Source organism: Hyperolius riggenbachi, chromosome 1 (genome assembly GCF_040937935.1).
Source record: "Hyperolius riggenbachi isolate aHypRig1 chromosome 1, aHypRig1.pri, whole genome shotgun sequence".
NCBI lineage: Eukaryota > Metazoa > Chordata > Amphibia > Anura > Hyperoliidae > Hyperolius > Hyperolius riggenbachi.
The window spans coordinates 612,748,782-612,769,979 of record NC_090646.1 but is presented as its reverse complement, the minus strand read 5'-3'; the positions used below and the strand labels follow the sequence as shown (position 1 = coordinate 612,769,979).

The 21,198-nt window shown below is 44.1% G+C and overlaps 1 protein-coding gene across 2 annotated transcripts in view; it reads left to right on the top strand.

The window, feature by feature from the left end:
- CMYA5 (cardiomyopathy associated 5) overlaps positions 1–21,198 on the top strand; it is a 150,515-nt gene that overhangs the window by 37,145 nt on the left and 92,172 nt on the right. For both annotated transcript variants that reach the window (XM_068250143.1, XM_068250134.1), the window contains exon 3: positions 5,279–7,122. In XM_068250143.1, the coding sequence (XP_068106244.1) occupies positions 5,279–7,122 (1,844 nt within the window). The remainder of the gene's footprint in view (positions 1–5,278; positions 7,123–21,198) is intronic.

The window sequence follows — 21,198 nt, the reverse complement described above, 5'->3', positions numbered from 1 at the left end:
GAGAAATCTCCCGGTGTATGGCCAATACCGGGCCCGTCTAAGTCACCACACACCTGTGCAAGAGCTCATGCAGTACAAAATTTCTCTGCATCATTACCTCAGGTTAGGATCAGGCTATGTATCATATAATATTAGTAAACATTCTATCTATAGCATTTTAGAGTTGTGCATTATCCAGTAGTAAAATTATACTTGGTATCAACATAACCTGTCAGGAGTGATGCAGTAAGATGTCCTTATTTCCATGAGAGATAGGAGATCTCTGAGGAGGAGTCATTGTTGCTGAAAAAGTGCGTAATGAAGTTATGATCACATGTGTATAGTTGATCGCAGTGGGAAACACCTAGGGATCACATAAACAAAAGGAAGGCCTTGCGTAATTAAATTGTAAGACTAGAGTGAGTATACTTAGTCCTCGCCCGAGGAGTCCCGATCTTGACGGTCGAGGATGGGTCTTTTATTTGACTCTTCACCATTGCTGCTGGCAGATCTGTGTCTGATGCGGTTAACATTCCCCTGATTGCGGCGAGGAGCTTTGGAGGAAGCCGCGTCTAGGCGGGGAAACATCGGAGCGGTCTCCCAGTTCGGAATGTCTATGTGGTCTAGGCCCAGGTCATCATAGAAATCGGAAAGGCCCGCAGGGGATCTTAAAGTGACCACTTTGCCTTCATGAAGTACTGTTAGAGCAAATGGGAAACGCCATCTATAAGAAAAGCCATTATCTTTTAAAACCTTTAGGAGAGGTTTCAGAATTCTGCGCTTGTTGAGAGTAATCAATGATAGGTCTTGAAATAGCTGTACAGGGGTGGTGTTAAATAAAATCTCGTCCTGTGTTCTAGCAGCTCTCATGATGTTTTCTTTTATTTGGAATGACTCTAGACAGCATATAATGTCTCTTGGAAGATCGGAGTCTCCACCTCGTGGTCTAAGAGCCCTATGTGCTCTAACGAAAGAGATCTGTGAATCTTCTGCACGTTGTAGGAGATTGTTAAAGATGGCTGCAAGGGCCTGTGGGATCTGTTCTGGACTCACAGTTTCTGGCACTCCTTTGACACGAATGTTACAGCGTCTGCCCCTATTGTCCAGATCTTCTAGGTGTCTAGCATGTTCAGCCAGCCTGATGTCATGGTGATCTGAGGTCCGCTGTATTTTATCAATGCGGGTGTCCCTTCTTATTCCCTCTGTCTCCACCACCGTGAGTCTGCTGCTAAATCCCGCCATGTCTGTGCGGATGTTAGCTATAGCATCTTGGAATGTGCGCTTTATATCATCTGCCATGGCGTGCATGTCCGCAAGTGTGGGGGATCTATGTAGCTGCTCTGATTTCTTGCTACTTACACTTGCCGTGGACTCTGGGGAGGACGGTTGCGATGCTGTGTTTCCAGCCACCGGCGCCATCTTTGAGGCCTGCATGGTCTGCTTCTGCGAGCGGAAGATCTCCGGGACCGTTTTGCCTGGAGGTACGGGAGTGGTTCCCGAATCGGGTATGGTGCCTTGCTGCTTTCTTGTAGTTCGGACACTCATTTTGGGTCAGCTGGATAGCGTGTAGGAGAAGCTTTAGCGGAGGGTAAGCGGGAGCTCCGGGTTTAAGCAGCCATCACAGTTGCGTGCCAAGCCACACCTGCACTTGCATTTCACTTATTTATTTATTTTGTTGGGAGCTGAAAGAATCAGATCTTTTGTCATACTGACATGACTGCTGTACAAAGTTCAGAGATCAAATTTAACCCCTGGAAGTGAGAATAAAAATGAGACACCAGGAAGATAACCCTCTTACTACACATACAATGTATGTCTTGATTCTATCTTTAGTTCATATCAGCGTTATGCACCCACCTGTGCATTTCATACAACAGCATTTATTTGCTGTTTTCAGGATGTGTAGCATGCCATAGGTACAGTAGATGATAATGCCATATATTATCAAGTCATTCAGAAGTTGTTATTGATTGCGGACTACAGAAATGTGTTTTATGAAGGATTTAAAGCATGCCTGAACTAAAAATAATTATCAGAGTTGGCCATAGCTGAGGGGTCTTTAGTGCCCCCATATCCTCTGTGTCTCCTCAGCTTAGACCACCTCTCCGTCTTCTTGCTTTGTTCCCTGTTCTTGAATGAAGGGCACATGCTCATCCCACTTGCGTGTCCTCTTTGTGTGCACTCCTTTACAGTGTGCAAGAGCATTGGGGGGAGAGCGTCCTGTGCATTCGCAGTTATAAATGTGTCTGAACTGCGCATGTCCTGAATGCTCCCAGCCTCGACTGCTGTGCACAGCTACCGGTAGAGAGCTCTATCGAAGGGGGAAGCTTTGTAAAAACATAACAGCCAGACAGTTTGCATTGTTTAAAGAGACTCTGAAGCGAGTCTAAATTCACTTTTTTAACATGCAGCCATGTTAAGAGCTATAAACCCTGCTAAACCGCCGCTATCCCGCGGCAAAACGAGGGGTTTATACTCCCCAAATCCCCCTGCAAAATCCACGACTTTCTTGGTCGTGGATTTTGCTGCTCATGGAGGCAGAGCTTTCAGCTGCAGCTCTGCCTCCATGCGCGTCAATCGCCACGCAGATCTCCACCTCTTCCCGCCCCTCTCTGTGAAGGAAGCTTGAGAGGGGCGGGGAGAGGCGGCGATCAGCGGGGATTGAAGCACTGAGAGGCAGAGCTACAGCCATAAGCTCTGCCTCATCAGGAAGTGCTCCCCGGAGGAGGTAGGAGAGGATATTTGGGAGGCATAAATCCCTCATTTTGCTGCGGGATAGTGGTGCTTTAGCAGGGGTTATAGTTCTTAACATGGCTGCATGTTAACAAAGTGAATGTAGACTCGCTTCAGAGTCTCTTTAAAAGGAAATAAATGTCAGCCACCATATCACTCTCACTTCAGCCATGCTTTAAATGCTTGTTCACACGTGCAACTATTCCGCCCAACTATCTTACAAACTTCGTTTGTTGGACTGTAGTAAAGGCTCGTACACACGTCTGATAAAAGGCAATTGACGGGTCCGTCGTCACCTCCCGCTGGGCGGGTTTTCAGCAGACAGTACAGCGTGTGTACAGTCTGTTGGCAGACTGATAAGGCTGTTTCTGAGCGTTCCGCCCGGCGTACACACGCTGTACTGTCTGCTGAAAACCCGCCCAGCGGAAGGTGACAACAGACCCGTCAATTGCCTTTCATCAGACGTGTGTTCGAGCCTTTAGGCATGTGTATGCATGGCAAACAACTAGACGAGTGACTAATAACAAGCAGTTTGCCCAATCCACTTACACGACACTTAGTGCAGTTGGCCATGTGTGTACAAGTCGTTTGAACAACTTGTGCTTGTTTTGAACGCGGCCATATCGTGCAGCCCATCGTTCCTCTAGCATGTGCAGTATGTAAATAAGTCTTTCATTTAATTGGTTTGGCTGTGAGGAAATACAGCTCCTGTAAACAAGATGTCATGTGGTTGGACATTGTTGGATGTGTGTACGAGCCTTTAGAAGTATAAATAAATGCCTTTGTTCTCAGACACTATACATTACTTCCTGAAATATCTGACTGAAAGGTACCAATACATTTCTCACCGATCCCGGGCAAAATGATATCAATGAATTTTTCATTGCACTAACTTGAGTGTAAAGGAAAGGAAACAGGTAAGGCTTGATTTCTCTTTGAATATGTTTGAGCTCATCCATTGCATGAGGAATTGCCTAATCAGACTATCAACTTTAAAAATTAAAAACCACCCACGGCTGAGTTGACAAAAAACCCAAACCTCTGCTAGGTGTTGAAATTCTGAGATCCTTGAGATGCAAACTGTGTGATTGCAATGAAGTAAGCAGACTTGTGCAAAATGAGTCACTATCAAATAAGATTTCGTATGCCTCAAGATGGTCAATGACATGTTAATAATCCCTGTTTGCACGTGAACATATGGTAAATCATCAGGAAATGCATTTAAAGGACAACTATCAAAGAAACTGTCATTCTGTAACATACCTATAGAGCTATAAGCCAGTAACAATAGAAGACTTTTGAGAAGTCTTTTATCACAACCTGTGAGAAGGAAATGCTTTGTGTATTTGTGCATCAGTCCCTGCTTCATGAGCCGGTGTGGATACCAGGACTGTACCATGTAGATAGGTGCTACTTCCCTGCCATTAATCAAAGAGGAATGATTTACTGTTTGTTTCTGCCCTGCCCACACACACGGCTTTCTCACAGATCATATGAGAACAGCTGAGAGATTTTTCAACTACGGAGAAAGGATCTAAAAAAGAAGGACCCTTGTTTTTGGATGCTTACATCCACCATTCAGAAAGAGCTCTCTTCCTGGTTGTTGTCTTTAGAACTGTGTGAAGCAGAGAGCAGAGACACAGCAGGGACCAGGCACACAGAGCTGCCGCTGATGAGTTATTTACACACTGTTTTGATGCTATATCTCTGCTTTCTGTCATTCTGAAGACATTTCAGTCACAGGATTACAGCCAGTAAGGACTGTTTCTGTATGCTGGATGTGCTGAATACAGTCCTCCATAGTAATGCCCACAGTGAAAACTGTTCTCTGTTAATCTCATCTTTTTTTTTTTTTTTTTTTAAACAAAAGTAATGAAAAGATGGGGAAAAAAGCCTTTGTATTGCTATTTGCTAGTAATTACTAGAAATATATGTGGCATTTATTATTTTAGTTAACTTGAATAGTTGTCTTTTAATTGGTCCAATTGCATACAATATGCATAAAAGTGTGTCCGAGGCGAGATAAAATAACAAAAATACTTACCTAACAAGAGGGAAGTTTCTGGATCCTCCTTAGGCTTCTCACATTCTCCTGGCCCCTTCCCAATGCCATGCGCAGACCCTCGAAACAACGTGAGTGCAGTTGTGCAGGCGAGGCCAAGCTTGTGCATGAAGAGGAGCATGGTGACGATCCTCAAAAGGGTCCCAGACAGCAGCGGTGGTTTCCAGTAGGACATAGAAAGCCTTTGAAACTTCCAGAGACTTCCCACGTCCTTCTGAAAACCACCATTGCTGCCCAGTACCCTTCCTTCTTCTCAGGTAAGTATCTTGTTTTTTCCTTCAGGTTCACCTCGGTTTCTCAGTTGCATGCAATCTGGAATGATTAGCATATGACCGACCATCTCTACATATGACTATACAACCTACACAAGAGGAGTTAATTGTTCAGTGTTTCGCAGATGATAATAGTAAAACTCACAGCTAATATAATGCCGCCTTTATAAGAAATCTTTTATGATACCAGCTCTATGATATTAACGTTTATTTTTATTTATTTATTTTTCAGTGTCTGAAAAAACAGTAAAACCCACTGAATTGAGTCATGACAATGCTGGATCTGCAGCGGTAAAAAATGTAGCACAGAAAAAAACATCAGAAGACGCGAATGACGATTTTTTCAGTAACGCCAGATTTAAAGGACGCATTCCACAGTCTTTAGTCCATGCTAAACCTGATGTGCTGTCAAGTAAGCACGATATTGACTATCCACCCAACGTTCTTGTAGAGTTAAGCAGTGTCTTAGAAAACATAGCTAAACTAACCAATCCACAGCAAGGTGGACTGTCCCAAGTGGAAGAGCCACCTAGCACCGAATCAAACGTGTTCAGTATTGTTTCAGATGGGTCCGAAATTTTAAACATCTTGGCCCCAGATCTTATATCAACTGCTGACCAAGATGCAAGCGAGGAGATGCAAGACAAGCTAGAATACCTTGAAGAAAACCCCTTGCTTAAGCCAAAACAGTTTCTTGACCTAGAGGAACCTTGGGAATTTGACCAGAAAGATAGCGAAACAGTTGAAGAAGAGAAGATTGAAAATAGAAATACTCCCACAGATAAAGCTGCCAATGAAATTGACTATTTTGAGAAATTTACCTTAATCGATACCTGTAACAAACCTGCTGACGTTAATGTTCAAACACCAGCTCTAAGACATGAACTAGTCCATGTGACAGAAGAACAAAGCAGTGCCTCTGTTGAAAGACAACCATCCATCGAAGAGGACTACTATGTACTGCATAGTCTAGATGAATCTTTCTATGGTGTGTCCTTAGATAAAGATGGGTCACGAAGAGGAAGTCTTCTACCTGAAACATCCAGCTTAGAAGCTTTGGAAAGGCAAGAGAAGAAGAAGACAAATGGAGCTACTTTATTCAGTCCAGATGAAGGTGTTTTGGAAAAATCATTCTTTTTCCCCACTTCTTATCCGATTAATCCAGAGCTCTTAGAGGAACCACCTGCCCTGGCCTTCCTCTACACAGATCTTTATGAACAAGCAAGAGGATGTAAAGCAAAAGAGGAACATGACAAATCAGATGCTGAAAGTACCTCTTCAGCAGCCACATTTCACAGCAGAATTTCAGATGACGATGGAACCGGAATTTATTTTGAAAAATTTAACCTTAAAGATGAAATTCCACCTGGTGCTGTCAAGTCTGATGATGAGGAGGAATTTTACAGTGATGAGGGAAGCGAAGAGGAGCAATACTTGAGTTATGAAGTTTTGGCAAACGAGTCATTTCCGGAAAACAACAATCTGGGATCAGGAACAAAGAAGAGTGAGGAAGACGTACCATCTGCCTTTTCAAAAGTACCTAGAAAGGAGGCGTCAGATGTTGAGCCTCTTCCTCTATTAGCCAGAGAAATAAGGTCTAAAGTGATTTCAAGGGAAAGTATTGTTAACAAACAAAATGTTGACCTGATTGAAAAAGAAGTGCCAAAACCTCACATTATGAAACAGAAATGTGTTGCAGATGAGGACGAAATTGATGAGTCCTTGGATTATGTTATTGTTTCACCGGATGACCTTGAAGAAGATGATGTTTCTTTAAAGGAAATCACATTTGATGACCAAGAGCCCGAGGAACATGAGAATGTTTCATATCTGGAAACTGTACAAGAAGTCCCTCAGAAACATGACTATTCTGGCTTTGAGATTGTTAAACGGGACAAGGAACCAGAGGAAGTAGCTAAAAAACTATCTGAACCTCCTCAAGCAGAAGACAAACAGGATCAGATGGACTCCTACTGCAACTCCTGTAAGATTCCGATAGTAGCTAACGATAAAGATTTTGGTGATCACAAGAATCATGATGTCATAACGTTAGAGGATGCAGTTAATTCCATGACGGTAAGTCATATTTTTTCTGCAGTATACCAATATTGAGAACTGGAAAGCTTTATTTAAAATGCAATACATTTAAGTAGTACCTATCTCAGCTTGGCGAAAACGTGTGAAATATCTGGCAGATAACCTTTATATTAGTGACTCAAGAATTTTAGAAAACAAATGGACGTATGTCTGAACACATCTTTAAAATGTTTTATATGGACTTTGGAAATTACAGACTTTGGTACTTGCTTCCTATGCTGCTTAAATTACTAAGAAATTGATCAAATTAGGTTCACATGAGCATAACATTTTGGTGTTTCCCCATCATTCCCATCGCTCACTACTCAAAGTGCCAGCGAAAAAATATAGACAGTGTTTAGTAGTAGTGTTTACATGCTGCCGTTGAATGCCAATGTTCCACTGGTGTCACAGTTGGGAGATACTACTTGCATAATTATTTCCCACAATGCTGTTAATTCCCACAATGCAACAAGGCTCCCATAGTGTAATGTCAGAACCATGGTCCTATCATCACACTGTGGGAGGGGTTTCAACACAATCTCAGCTATACAGAGCCCCCTGATGATCCGTTTGAGAAAAGTAAAAGATTTCTCATGGGAAAGGAGGTATCAGTTACTGATTGGGATGAAGTTCAATCCTTGATTACGGACTCTGTTTAAATACTATTCCCCCTCCGAGTTGTCGCAACTGAGAAGGAGATGTAAATCGGGGTTCGGCAGCTGCCAGCGCCCCAAATTACCCTTACATTGCTGCTATGGGGCGCCTGGTTTCAGCGCCCAGCAGTGAGTTCCGTGCGTCCAAACCACCTGCTTTGCAGCTAATGATTTCTTTTCATAGTGTTGGAAGCAGGGTTGGCAAATCTTCCATTTTAACACTAACACATCTATGTTACTCAGTGTAACGATCGGTGTCAGCACGCAGAGAGAATCTGATTTTTGGTGATCTGCAGTATCACCAAGAATACAGATCTATACCTGATTATGAATGATCTGCAGAATCACCAATAATACAGATATAGTGCTAACCTCTGGACACCTCTAGATATATATAGTGAGTGTTTGGTGTAACAGTATAACTTTGAGCAACCCACCTGATGAACAGGTGACCCTAAGCAGTACAGAAGACACTGCTATGGAGAGTACAGAAACCTTCCAGCAGCCTGAGACTCTCCAAGGAGTGGAGTCAGGCTGAAGGTAGGAAGGACCAGAGAGTGAGTGACACCTGAAGGTGGATGTCACTGACTGACCTTGGAGACTATCTCTTAAGTGGAGAGAGATAGCTCTCGTGGTCGGGCAAGCCAGGTCGGCAACACACAGACAGATAAGTTACAAAGACAGAAGGCTGATTCGGTATCCAAGTCAGGCAGGGTTTGGCAACGTGATATCAGATATGCGAGGTATCGAATCAGAAACCAGAGGGATAGTCAGGAAAGCAACAGGTCATAAATATCAAACAATGCCTAGTCTTGGGTGTGAGGTCCGTGGTCTCTACACCCTGGAACTAGTCTGATGTATAACAGAATGATGATACAAGTTCCCTAGTCTTGGGTGTAAGGTCCGTGGTCTCTACACCCTGGAACTAGTCTGAAGTATAACAGAATGATAATACAAGTTCCCTAGTCTTGGGTGTGAGGTCCGTGGTCTCTACACCCTGGAACTAGTCTGAAGTATAACAGAATGATAATACAAGTTTCCTAGTCTTGGGTGTGAGGTCCGTGGTCTCTACACCCTGGAACTAGTCTGAAGTATAACAGAATGATAACACAAGTAATCTGGCTCAGTGTGAATTCCCAGGTCCTCCTGGTTCAAACACACTGTTGGATCTGACTAAGGTCTGAGTGCTTCCACGTAGTGATCGCAACGGCAGACAATTTGAGAGTGGCCAGCAGTAACCATATATACCGCAGTGCTCTCTGGCGCCACCCTGAAGTGATCAACCAATGGTTACCAGCTCTGAGGTCAGCTGACCGGCCTGGTCAGCTGATCCCTCCTTGGCCATCATAAAAGTTCTGCCTTTCAGCGCGCGCGCGCGTATTCCTAAACCTGTGTGAACTAACAGGCTCAGCCACACCAGCTGCACGCTGCTGCGTGCAAACCGCCGCGCTGGACGCGGAACCAGCCGCCTTGCTGTCAGTACATGCGGTGGCTTTTCCGCGTTCTGCCATGTCACTAGATGCACGCTTCCGCGTGCAGACCGCCGTGTTGGACGCGGAATCAGCTGCCTTGCTGTCAGTACATGCGGCGGCTTTTCCGCGTTCTGCCATGTCACTAGATGCATGCTTCCGCGTGCAGACCGCCGTGTTGGACGCGGAATCAGCCGCTCTGCTGTCAGTACACGCGGCGGCTTTTCCGCGTTCTCTCACACTCAGGTTTTGGGTCTACTTACACATATCAGTGCCTAAGCCGCATCTCACTACTAGCCACAATTACGATATCTGTATAATTCGTATGTGTCCTTATTTAAACCATAAACAGCTTCAATAGAGTTATCTCGTTTGAGATAAGTACACTGCATTTGACCTCAGTTGGCAGAACTCATTGTGCTGTAAATTCTAGGAATCCTTTGATCTCTCTCTCTAGCAAAAAAAATACAGAAACTGAAAGCAGAACTCCCCTGTTATTGTCTCACACTGCCCCCTAGTGACAAGTGGCTGTAAATACCCATTACAGCAGTACTAATTAGAAGCAAGAAAATGTAACAAAGAAATAAAAAAAATGTGCTAAAATAAAGTGGCTGGAGCCCTTGCAAGCCTCTAAATAAATTGGCTGTTAAAGGTATAAGTTGGCAACACTGGTTGGAAGGTAAGGACCTTTGGTTAGGCCAGCAAAGGCGACTCTCTTCCTGTTTCTGTGACACATGTGACATTGCTGATGACTGAAATTTTCACTGTGATGAATATAGCAGTAAACATCTTCTACAGAGCTTTACATAGTATAAATAATGCTATAGTAATAGTGATAATCCTGTTGAGTACCAAATCCATTACTCATTGGCAGTGTCTGGAAGTAATGTCTTTTACACACATCCAATTTTGATTGACCAATGAGTGGCAAATTTTACCACCTTCATTTAGTTTGAGGGCCTACAGAATACTATAAGATATAGATACTCAGGGCCGGTTTAAGCAACAATGGGGCCCCAGGGCAAAATAAACCTGGGGGGGCCCCCCCAACATATACCCCGGAACAAAAATCGGCATTAGGGGACCTTTTTTGCAGCTGGTATAGTCACGGTGTGAAGTCCCAATCGGTCAGAGCTCCACATTCTGGCTATCCCAGCCTGCATGGGGGACAAGGGGTTAAAAAGTTTCAGGAGGGGGGACCCTACATAATTTTTTTTTAAAAAATCTAAACATAAATTTTTGGGGGGAAAATAGGAAAAAATGCCAGGGATTTTCATACAGCCATATTGCAGCTGTATAGCGATCCCTGGCCAAAGCGCTGCGGCTGCGTATAGACCCCCTGGAAACCCCGTCAGGAAATTTATTGCGCTTTCGTTTGATGCATGTAAAATTACACTACCGTTAGGTTTGCTACTAAAAGTTACATTTACCGCATTTAAAACTATACTTTTTTCCTTCTAAACTTTAAAATCGATTTTCTCAAAAACTATAAGGCCGATTTGAAAAAAATGTTTTTCCTCTTGTAGCCACTGGGGGCCCCTACAAGCTCTGGGGCCCTGGGGCAGCTGCCTCCTTTGCCTTAATGGTAGCGCCGGCCCTGTAGATACTGGTACTATAAATATATAGTATCTATAAATATAGATATTGAATATTATAAACAGATTGGGCTTGATTCACAAAAGAGTGCTAACTGTTAGCACGGCCGTTTTCGAGCGAATTTTCGCATCGCGCGCGATCGCGAATTTTCGCGCGAAACGATATCATTTTCATGCGCAAACGCAAATTTTTGCGTGAAAACGATATCGATTTCACGCGAAAATTCGCGATTGCGCGCGATGCGAAAATTCGCGCGAAAATGGCCGTGCTAACAGTTAGCACTCTTTTGTGAATCAAGCCCATTGTGTAGGTAAACCCTCATACATAGGTGGTAAATGTTGCCAATTATTAACCAATCTAAATCAGATGTGTTTACTAGGCACATCTTGGGGGATTCACCAACTCCTAAATTCAAAATTATTTCAAGCAAAGGCTACTTGATCAGGTGCTGATGCCCAGCGCGCTGCTTTTTTGCACTGGTAATAGCATTACAGAGGGACTGGCGCATTGCTCCTCATTTTCAGCCTTCTCTTTCATATGTAGCAACCAATTTCATGTTCACATTCCCCCTTGGACTGTAGCTGCCCAAGGCCCAGGCCTTTTCTGGCCTTTCCAGAAATCCGGCCCTGCCCACCAAGAAACACTAACCTCAATCTTAACACATTAATTTACAAAAACTTCAACTGGAACTCCTCGTTTAGACCCAGACGACTTAATCACACATATTAATCCAGTAAGCTGCCCTCTGAAGCAATGCATTGTGGGGATCAATACCTTCCTGGAATATAAAGTACTCCAGAATTTGCCATCTAAGTTGACTCACAGAATACCCCTTTCCCAAAAATTGCCTTAAAAGCCCGCTCTCCAGGTCCGCAGTTGCTAATTTTATTCTGGTGCTCATAAAGCCTCACCTTAAAGAGAATCTGTACTGTAAAATTCTTACAATAAAAAGCATACCATTTTATTCATTATGTCTCCTGGGCCCCTCTGTGCTGTTTCTGCCACTCCCTGCTGCAATCCTGGCTTGTAATTGCCATTTTTAGGCAGTGCTTACAAACAAAAGACATAGCAAGTGATAGGCTGAGAGTAGCTCAGTGTGTGAGTCATATAGAGTGTGCAGGGGGGCTGGAGAGGGTGTGTATAGCTTCTATCCAATCACAAGCAGCACAGCACATTCCAGCCTGAGTGCCTGAGCCAGACAGACCCGACAGAGGAGAGACGATTAGATCATATAACAGAGATAACACAGCCACTGTGCAACAAGGAAAGGCTGCTGTAAGACAGAGCACATTAGAACAGCTATAGGAACTTATAGGATAGAAGAAATAAGGCTCAAAATTGTGTTACAGAGTCTCTTTAATCTTTATGGAGGTCTGCCCCACATAGGCTAACTCACATGCACTTGTAGAGAAGACTTTTGTCAAGATAAATATCCAAGCTTCCCATTTATTGCATTAAATGCGCTTATACAGCCAAACACAATATTTCGGCCAATGTACCCTTTGTCAGTTGTCACTTATTATACCACATCTGAGGAATCACATGTTAAAAAAACAACAAATTTATTTTAAAGAGAAACCATAACCAAGAATTTAACTTCATCCCAATCAGTAGCTTATACTCCCTTTCCCATGAGAAATCTATTCCTTTTCTCAAACGGATCATCAGGGGGCTCTGTATAGCTGATATTGGGGTGAAACCCCTCCCACAGTGTGATGTCAGGATCACGGTTCTGACAGTTTCCTGTTTGTGAAACTCATTGCATTGTGGGAAATAACAGTTGTTTACAGCTGGGTCCAACTGCCAAAAAAGCAAGCAGCAACTCCTTCCACTGACATCACCTGCCAGCAGTAAAAATGTCACCATGTGATAAATGGCAGAATGTAAATCAGGGAGAGGAAAGATTTTACAATAGACAAACACTGACTAAATCATTTATACATAACTATTGTAAAAATGAAGCACTTTTTTTTATTACACTATGTTCACTGGAGTTCCTCTTTAAGGCTGCTTTTACACTTGGTGGGTGCAGTTTTTATGTTCGCACCGCACCCCGGCCAAGAAGTTGTGGAACAAGCTGCGGTGCAACCAAATCAGGAAAGCATACTTTCCACTGAAAGTATGCCTGATTTCGGGGACAATACACTGTGCAATAGTACCTGCCGGCCACAGAGTTATTTCAATTGTTGTGGGGAGTCCAGTGCGGTAAGAGGTCCATCAAACCCCTCGTAAAAGTTCCAATCAATCGTACAATCCACATAGGACTCGACCCTCCATAGATGATTCAACTGGTATTTATTGCATTCATTCATTAGCGGTGATATAGCACACTGAAAGCACAACGTTTCGGGCAGAGGCCCTTTCTCAAGTGCTCCTTCGGGGACATACACAAAAGCTGCCTGGTAACACACTGCATGCTCCGGGAATCGTGATCCGCCGCACCACGGCCACGGCGCCCCACATTCAGTGAGACAGCCCCTTTTCCAGGATGTTGCAATGCTTAATTGTGAAAGGGGCTGAAATCCTTTATGAGGTGGGTAATTGTGTCTCCCCAAATAAGGCCTCGTTCACATCTGCTGCGCTGAAAAACGTGTGAAAGCGCGTGGTAAAAAACGCATGCGCTTGTGCGCGCTTTAGTCCGCGTTTCTGTGCGTTGCGCTGCGCTTCTTTAAAGCACGTTTTGCTTACTGTAGCAGCAGCAGTTGTCAATAAAACTTTGTTTTTGTATGTAAATGTATTTTTTTCTCCAATTAGGGGTAAAAAACGCATGCGCTTCTATGCGCTTGTACGCGCTTCTATGCGCTAAAAAAGCGGACCCATTCACTTGCATAGCTGTGCGCTTTCCACCTCAACGCACAGAAATGCCTGCAACACTAAAGCTGTTACAATGCCCACGGCGCAGGCAAAGGGGAATGTGCTCTTGGCGGGTCCCCAAGAAATCTCTATGTCTAATGCTGGGAGTTCACCATATGTTTTTTCAGCAGATAGATGGTTCGATAGATAATTTCCCACATGTCCGATTATTTTTCTGATCGATTTTTCATAGAAGTGAATGGAAATTGATAAGAAAAGATAAGAAAATCGATCGGAAAATAGATCTAAAATAAGATCAGACAGTAAATCGACTGAAAAACCTCATCATGTATTCCCAGCATCCTAACTTCCACCCTAACCACATAGTCTCCTGAGCTTTAACACTTTCTGTAAACAACTCTAGGTATTTTTTTAAATAAACATGTCATCAAAGGATCTGCTTTTAAAATATTACAGTGCTTACAAAGGTGGCATGATTGTCATATACACTGTACAGCGCTGCGTAATATGTCGGCGCTATATAAATACTAAATAATAATAATAATATTTAGAAATAAATGGGGGGGGGGGACTCTTAAAGAGGAACTTTAACCCAGGATTGAACTTCATCCCAATCAGTAGCTGATACCCCCTGAGAAATCTTTACCTTTTCTCAAATAGAGCATCAGGAACATCTGTATGACTGATATTGGCTATCATTCATAAAGCATTTCCGCATGCGGAAATGCTTAAAACAGCTGACTTTACCGAACACTCAGAAAGTCAGCATTCATAAAGCCTCTTTCCGCATGAAAAACTGACATTACCGAGCAGAGTGATAAATCACCACCTTGTGCGGTGATTATCGGAACAAATGTAACAAAACAAATTCATAAAGATCACTGCAAGCGGTGTGAGGTCGGGAAGTACCGCTGCCTCTGATGTGGCGATACCAATGTAAGTGAATGGAGACACACAGACCTCCCAGGCAGCTGCAGTAGAGCGGAACACGGAGAAATGTATCAACTCGGCTGCTTCCTGTGCTTCCGCCTGCCTACCGCCAGCCTAATTCGGGGAATCTCCGCACTGCTACCGCAACTGGATACATTTTTATGAATGCCCACCCAGAAGTCTAAAATACCGGCAGCAGTGTTTTCCCGCATTGATTCTCCTTACCGACAGCTCCTTTATGAATGATAGCCATTGTGGTGAAACCCTTACCAAGTGTGATGCCATGGCCCTGACAGTTTGCTGTTTGTGAACCTTGTTGCATTGTGAGAAAATAACGGCTTTTTCCAACTGCCCGGGGAGAGGAAAGATTTTATTGTGATTTTACAATAACCTGGGGGCTATGTGGATATGAGGGGGGCCCCACATATAGGTTGCGTGTGTGAGAAATTTCACGGGGGGGGGGGGGGGGCTCATACCCTGCTGCTAAGCCCCTGAGCATAGGTTTGGTGCTGGATAAGGTAATGGTTATGGGCACGGCTTCTGGCATAGGAGACCAGGGTTCAAATGTTGTCCCTGTTCAGTAAGCCAGCATCTATTCGGTAAGGAGATCTTGGGAAAGACTCCCTAACGCTGCTACTGCTTACTGAGCGAACCCTAGTGGCTGCAGCTCTGGTGCTTTGAGTCTGCCAGGAGAAACAACGTGCAAGATACATTTTCTGTGTCTTGTCTTTATGGTCAAAGAACTGCAAATAATTACAGGTTGATGCAGGATTATGTAAATTCTGTATGCAAATGTGTGCAGATTTAAAAGGGATTACATCCCACATTGGCTTCATTTGATTGTTACATTTTCATGATGCATACATTTACATACAATATTTGCATTATCCTGCATCAACCCAGAATTATTTGAATTTTATTTATCATCCCTAGAGGACTGCCTAGAATCTTCCATTCTTGTTGCATAATTTATTAGCTGCACAGAATAGGAGCTCAGTACTCCATTGACTGATGAGACAATTGGGCGCTGCCATATCCCTGCCTTCATTAGGAACTCTCTGGAATAACTGTGTTTTACATTCTGACATATGCAAGTGCAATCATTTTGCTAGTAATCCCTGCAGTGTACCGAGCTTAGCTGAAGGGATCGCCTTTTTTTCTCAGCAAAGCTCATATCCAGGTAGAGATGCAAACATACAACCTACTGCTTGCTAATCATAAATCCCAAGTGTTATCTTTCATGTGTGAAGTGGGGCCTCTGCAGGTGTCTGCTCAAATGACCGGTAGCAGATGAGTTGAAGGAATTAAACTGCAGGCTAGCCTAGCTTTGTGGGCGGTGCTTCTTACATCATCATACTGGTCAAACTGCAGTGGGGAAGGGCCAAGACTGAACTTTCTGATAAGATAGCAGCTACAGTAATGGAGGTCTGTGCTACAGGAAATTGCACACAAATGGTCTGCTCAGCAGGTGGTTCGGGATTTACTGGCATCAGATTATCAAAGAATTTCTACACTGATAAAACAAGCTTTGTACCTACACAGGGCTGTAAATCAGTTTTGCCCAGACTGGGGGTTGAAAAAAGACCTGATGTGAAAATAAACGTATGAGTTGTAAACCACTAATCATCCAACTAGGCGTGAGTGGAATAGGTTTCTTCTGGCTGTGGGTATGCACACCAGGACTGGTCATGTGTAGGCCCAGTAGAACAAAGTGCTTGCGTACAGAGAAAGAAACCCATGCACAAGCACTTCACTGTACTGGCCATATGTGGACCTCACTCTGAAGTGCCCAGTGCGGATGCTCTTGTCCATGGCCAGGAGCACAGCCAGCAGATGAAGATGGACCCTGCACTGGAAAGTTGGGCTTCTACAGGAATCCGGAAAGCCTCTGAACTACTCAGAAGCTTCCAACTGCTGAAGTGACTACCCAACTCCCCCCCCACACACACACACACACACACACACACACACACACACGCTTCAGGTGTGGTTTAAAGAGGAACTCCAGTGAAAATAATGTAATAAAAAAGTGCTTCATTTTTACAATAATTAAGTATAAATGATTTAGTCAGTGTTTGCCCATTGTAAAAGCTTTTAAATCCCTGATTTACATTCTGACATTTATTACATGGTGACATTTTTACTGTTGGCAGGTAATGTAGCTGCTGCATGCTTTTCTGGGCAGTTGGAAACAGCTGTAAACAGCTATTTCCCACAATGCAGCAAGGTTCACAGACAGGAAACTGCCAAGAGTACATACTTTTCTTGTTTCTTGTGGGAGGGGTTTCACCACAATATCAGTCATACAGCGCCCCCTGGTGGTCTGTGAAAAGGAATATATTTCTCATGTAAAAGGGGGTATCAGCTACTGACAGGAATAAAGTTCAATTCTTGGTCGGAGTTTCTCTTTTCATAAGTGGCTGAACCCCAACAACTTTGCAAAACTGGGATCTGAGAGTTAGGTTTGGATAAGTATTAAAAGGCAACTGAAGTGAGAAGAATATGGAGGCCACCATATTTATTTCCTTTTAAACAGTACCAGTTGCCTGGCAGCCCTACTGATCTATGTGGCCGCAGTAGTGTCTGAATAACATCAGAAACAAGCATGCAGTTAATCTTGTCAGATCTGACAATAATGTCAGAAGCACCTGATCTGCTGCATGCTTGTTTAGGGCCTATGGCTAAAAGTATTAGAGGCAGAGGATCACCAACTGGTATCGCTTGAAAGGAAATGTATTTATTTATTTATTGTATTTATAAAGCGCCAACATATTACGTAGCGCTGGACATTAATTTAGGTTACAGACAATATTTAGGGGTACAAAAAGGAATAGGAACGCTACCACCACCGTTGCTTGTCCCAAGGGAGCAGGAACCACAAGTCTCAGAACATGCAGGCAAAAAAAGGGGGATATCCCGCTACACCAAGGGTGGGTATAAAACTTTTCTTCCTTTATTAGCACATCAGTAGACACACAAAAGGCTGATGCGTATCGGAGCTCTGAAAGGCTCCTTAATCATGTCAATATTTAGGGGTGACATAAATATGACAATACAGGAATACATGCAAACCAGATCACACAGCACAGTATGAGTACAAGGTAATGCTTAGTCAGTCACTGGATGGGAGCATGGAGATTAGGCAAGTTAGGTTCACTCAGATGCATAGCATGGGTGCACAGTAATGGAGGTGCATGATTAGGTAGGACACAAAAGGAGGAGGACCCTGCCCAAAGGCTTACAATCTAGAGGGAGAGGTAAGGACACGAAAGGTAGGGACCAGAGTTCAGCTGTGGGATTAGAGCACTTGTGAGGGGTAGTAGGCCAGAGTGAAAAGGTGAATTTTGAGGGCCTTCTTGAAGATGTTGAAGGAGGGGGCTGCCCTAATGGGTGGAGGGAGGGAGTTCCATAGTGTTGGAGCAGCTCTTGAGAAGTCCTGGAGGTGTGCATGGGACTGGGTGATGCGGGGGGCGGTCAGGCGAAGTTCATTGGAAGAGCGGAGTGAGCGGCTAGGTATGTACCTCTGAGTAAGATCGGAAATGTAGGTTGGACAGGTTTTGTGGACAGATTTGTAGGTCAGACACAGTATCTTGAATCTGATTCTGGACTGGATAGGAAGCCAGTGGAGGGATTCAAGGAGGGGATCCGCCGTGGTGGAGCGATGGGAGCAGCGGATAATTCTGGCTGCCGCATCATGGCAGCCTCCATTTACTGCTCAGATTGCCTTTATGTAAAGTAGTGGCTCACTCACTTCCACATTGTCTCAGTCCCAGTTAGCGAGAGGTACCGATGGACTCCTACAGCAGGTACACCACGCCTGCTACACTGGCACTGAGCTATGAAGGAGGTACTTCCCACCTCAAACTTGCACTTGTGTTTCTTGAGCAACATTGTGTGTATTGTCTGATAAACACAAATGCACTTTTCAGCCTATGTAGTGCCTTCTTTATTTAGATAGCTAGCCATTAACAAATGAAGGAGGCACTCCACAGGCTGAAAAGTGCATTTGTGCTTATCAGACAATTGTCCTCATTTCTGCTCCTGGAATGTTTTGTTTTACACATTAATCCTGCTATTGAATTCCCTGGGAAGAGAGGGGTTTGCTGTCCTTCCTTTACAAGGGTGTAGCATTGTAATCAGCTCAGAGATAAATAAACAGTGTTATCTAGGATTTTGTAGGGAGGGGAGTGCAGAGACTTATTTTAACGTCATGGTGCAGGAAGTGGTTAAATGGTTGATAATTTAACACCCCAATCTGATCATAAGAGATGATCAATAAGATGCTCCTTTGCATGCCAATTGTATAGAGCTTCAAATTGGACCGGTCAAAATACATCTGACTGTCTCAGTTACAAGCTCCATGCAATTTGCTTTGCAAGCCAGAACTATCCACATCTCACTGAACGTCTGTAGTCATCACAAGATATCCATTAAAGTGAACCAGAACCAAGTAAAATTATTTAAAATAAGCACACAATGTACTTGCAAATGAATAATACATACTTACCTCGTTAGTTCCTCTAAGATGCTCACTATTTTCTTCTAACAATGATCCCTTCCAGTTCGGACTAGATCTAGTTGCAACTGAACGCCTTAGGGCTCGTTTCCACTAGGAGCGGTGCGATGCGGCTACATAACCCGCATCGCACCGCAGGTGTGCTGAAACACATGCACGCCAGTGGAAGAGTTTCCACTGCGTACATGTTGTGCGGTGCGGCGCGGAGCGGTCCGATAATCTGCAGCATGCTGCAGATATTTGCATGGCTGCATCCACCCGCAGCCGCGTCCCATCTCCCCAATACACTTCCGCATCGGGAGATGCGGAAGTGATGCGGTCGGCGGCGAAAGTGATGCGATGCGGCTGCATAGCCACACTCGCATCACTTCGCTAGTGGAAACGAGCCCTTAGGGCACTTTTCCACTACATCAGTTGCTGTCACAACAAGAAGGTCCGCACCAATCCAGGATTCCAGGAAATACTTTTATTTAGGACGTATCCAATATAGAATATGCACATGCATCACAACGCTGACATGTTTCGAGCTATCTCAGCTCTTAATCATAGCTAATTACAAAGTGGCAAAGACTCCTATAAATAGGAGGATGTCCTATACCAGCCACTCAGGACCCCACCCCGAAAGGAGGAGTGAAGAGGGTGGTCTAAGTGTGATGGACAGGTAATTACCTGTGAAAAATCCACTACAGAGGCAAACACACTATAAATTAAAATCAATATAAAATGCAATATAAAATACAGATAGCAATGTACCAGAAATGAATAAATAGGAATGTGGCAAAAAACACACAACAACGTGGTTGATCATAACATAACATAGAAGTATATAAGACATATGCGGACCCTGTCCATGGATGTAAAAATTAAGGTATATGCATATACAGATAATGGTATCCTACTCGCAATAATGGGTCATGTGGAGGGCTTGCAAGGAGGGGGGGGGGAGGGGAACGGGGGGGGGGAGGAAGAAAAGGGGGGGGAGGAAGAGGATGGGAGGAAGAAAGGGAGGGAAGAAGAAGGAGGGGGGGGGAAGAGGGAGGGAGGGTGAGAAAGATGGACCAGGCTAATGCGTGATGAGCGCTAGGTCCCACCTTGCATTGAGGCCATGGGATAACCTAGTCCCCAGGCGATGTATCCACATGGCCTCCTTTTTGAGAAGGATTTTATATAGGTCTCCCCCTCTTTTTGGTGACATAACTCTCTCTATTCCTTGAAACCGGAAACCTTTCATGTCTCCCCCATGCACCTCCCTAAAGTGTCTGGCCACGTTTGAAATGTTTGTGGTGGACCACCCTGCCCCAAGATAATGTTCGGCTATTCTTTGCCTTAGAGGCCTGGTGGAACACCCAACATACTGTACAGAACAGAAGGTGCAATCAATTAAATACACCACATAGCAGGTGCCACAATTAATGAACTGTTTAAGATTATAAATTTGGCCACTGTAGGCAGAAACAACCATTTTGGTCTTATTATGTAAGTGGCAATACCTGCATGTGGCGATCCCACACTTATAGGATCCCTTGACTGTCAGCCAAGTGTCTGTTGTGGCGCCAGATGTAAATAAACTGGGAGAGAGCATCTGTCCTAAAGTAGGAGCCCGTCGGCTGGAAAATCTAACACCATCCTTCAGGACAAGGGAGAGACCCACATCTCCCTCCAAAATAGGAAGATATCTGGAGATAATGTTGATCACATTCCTGTATTCTGTCGAATAGGTGGTCACAAAAGTTGGCTTTCGTTGACCTTGGCCGGACCGCCCTCATTCTGTAATAGATCCAATTGTGACCTCTCCATAGCTCTAAGTCTGCCCCTCTTGATTAACCTAGACGGATAGCCGCGAGCTTTCAAACGTCTCTCGACATCTCCCCAATACACTTCCGCATCGGGAGATGCGGAAGTGATGCGGTCGGCGGCGAAAGTGATGCGATGCGGCTGCATAGCCACACTCGCATCACTTCGCTAGTGGAAACGAGCCCTTAGGGCACTTTTCCACTACATCAGTTGCTGTCAGTTATAACTGAAAGGACAACTGATGTGCAAGGTAATGTCCATGTCTCCCTATGAGTATGTTTATTTTGACTTTTATTTTTCA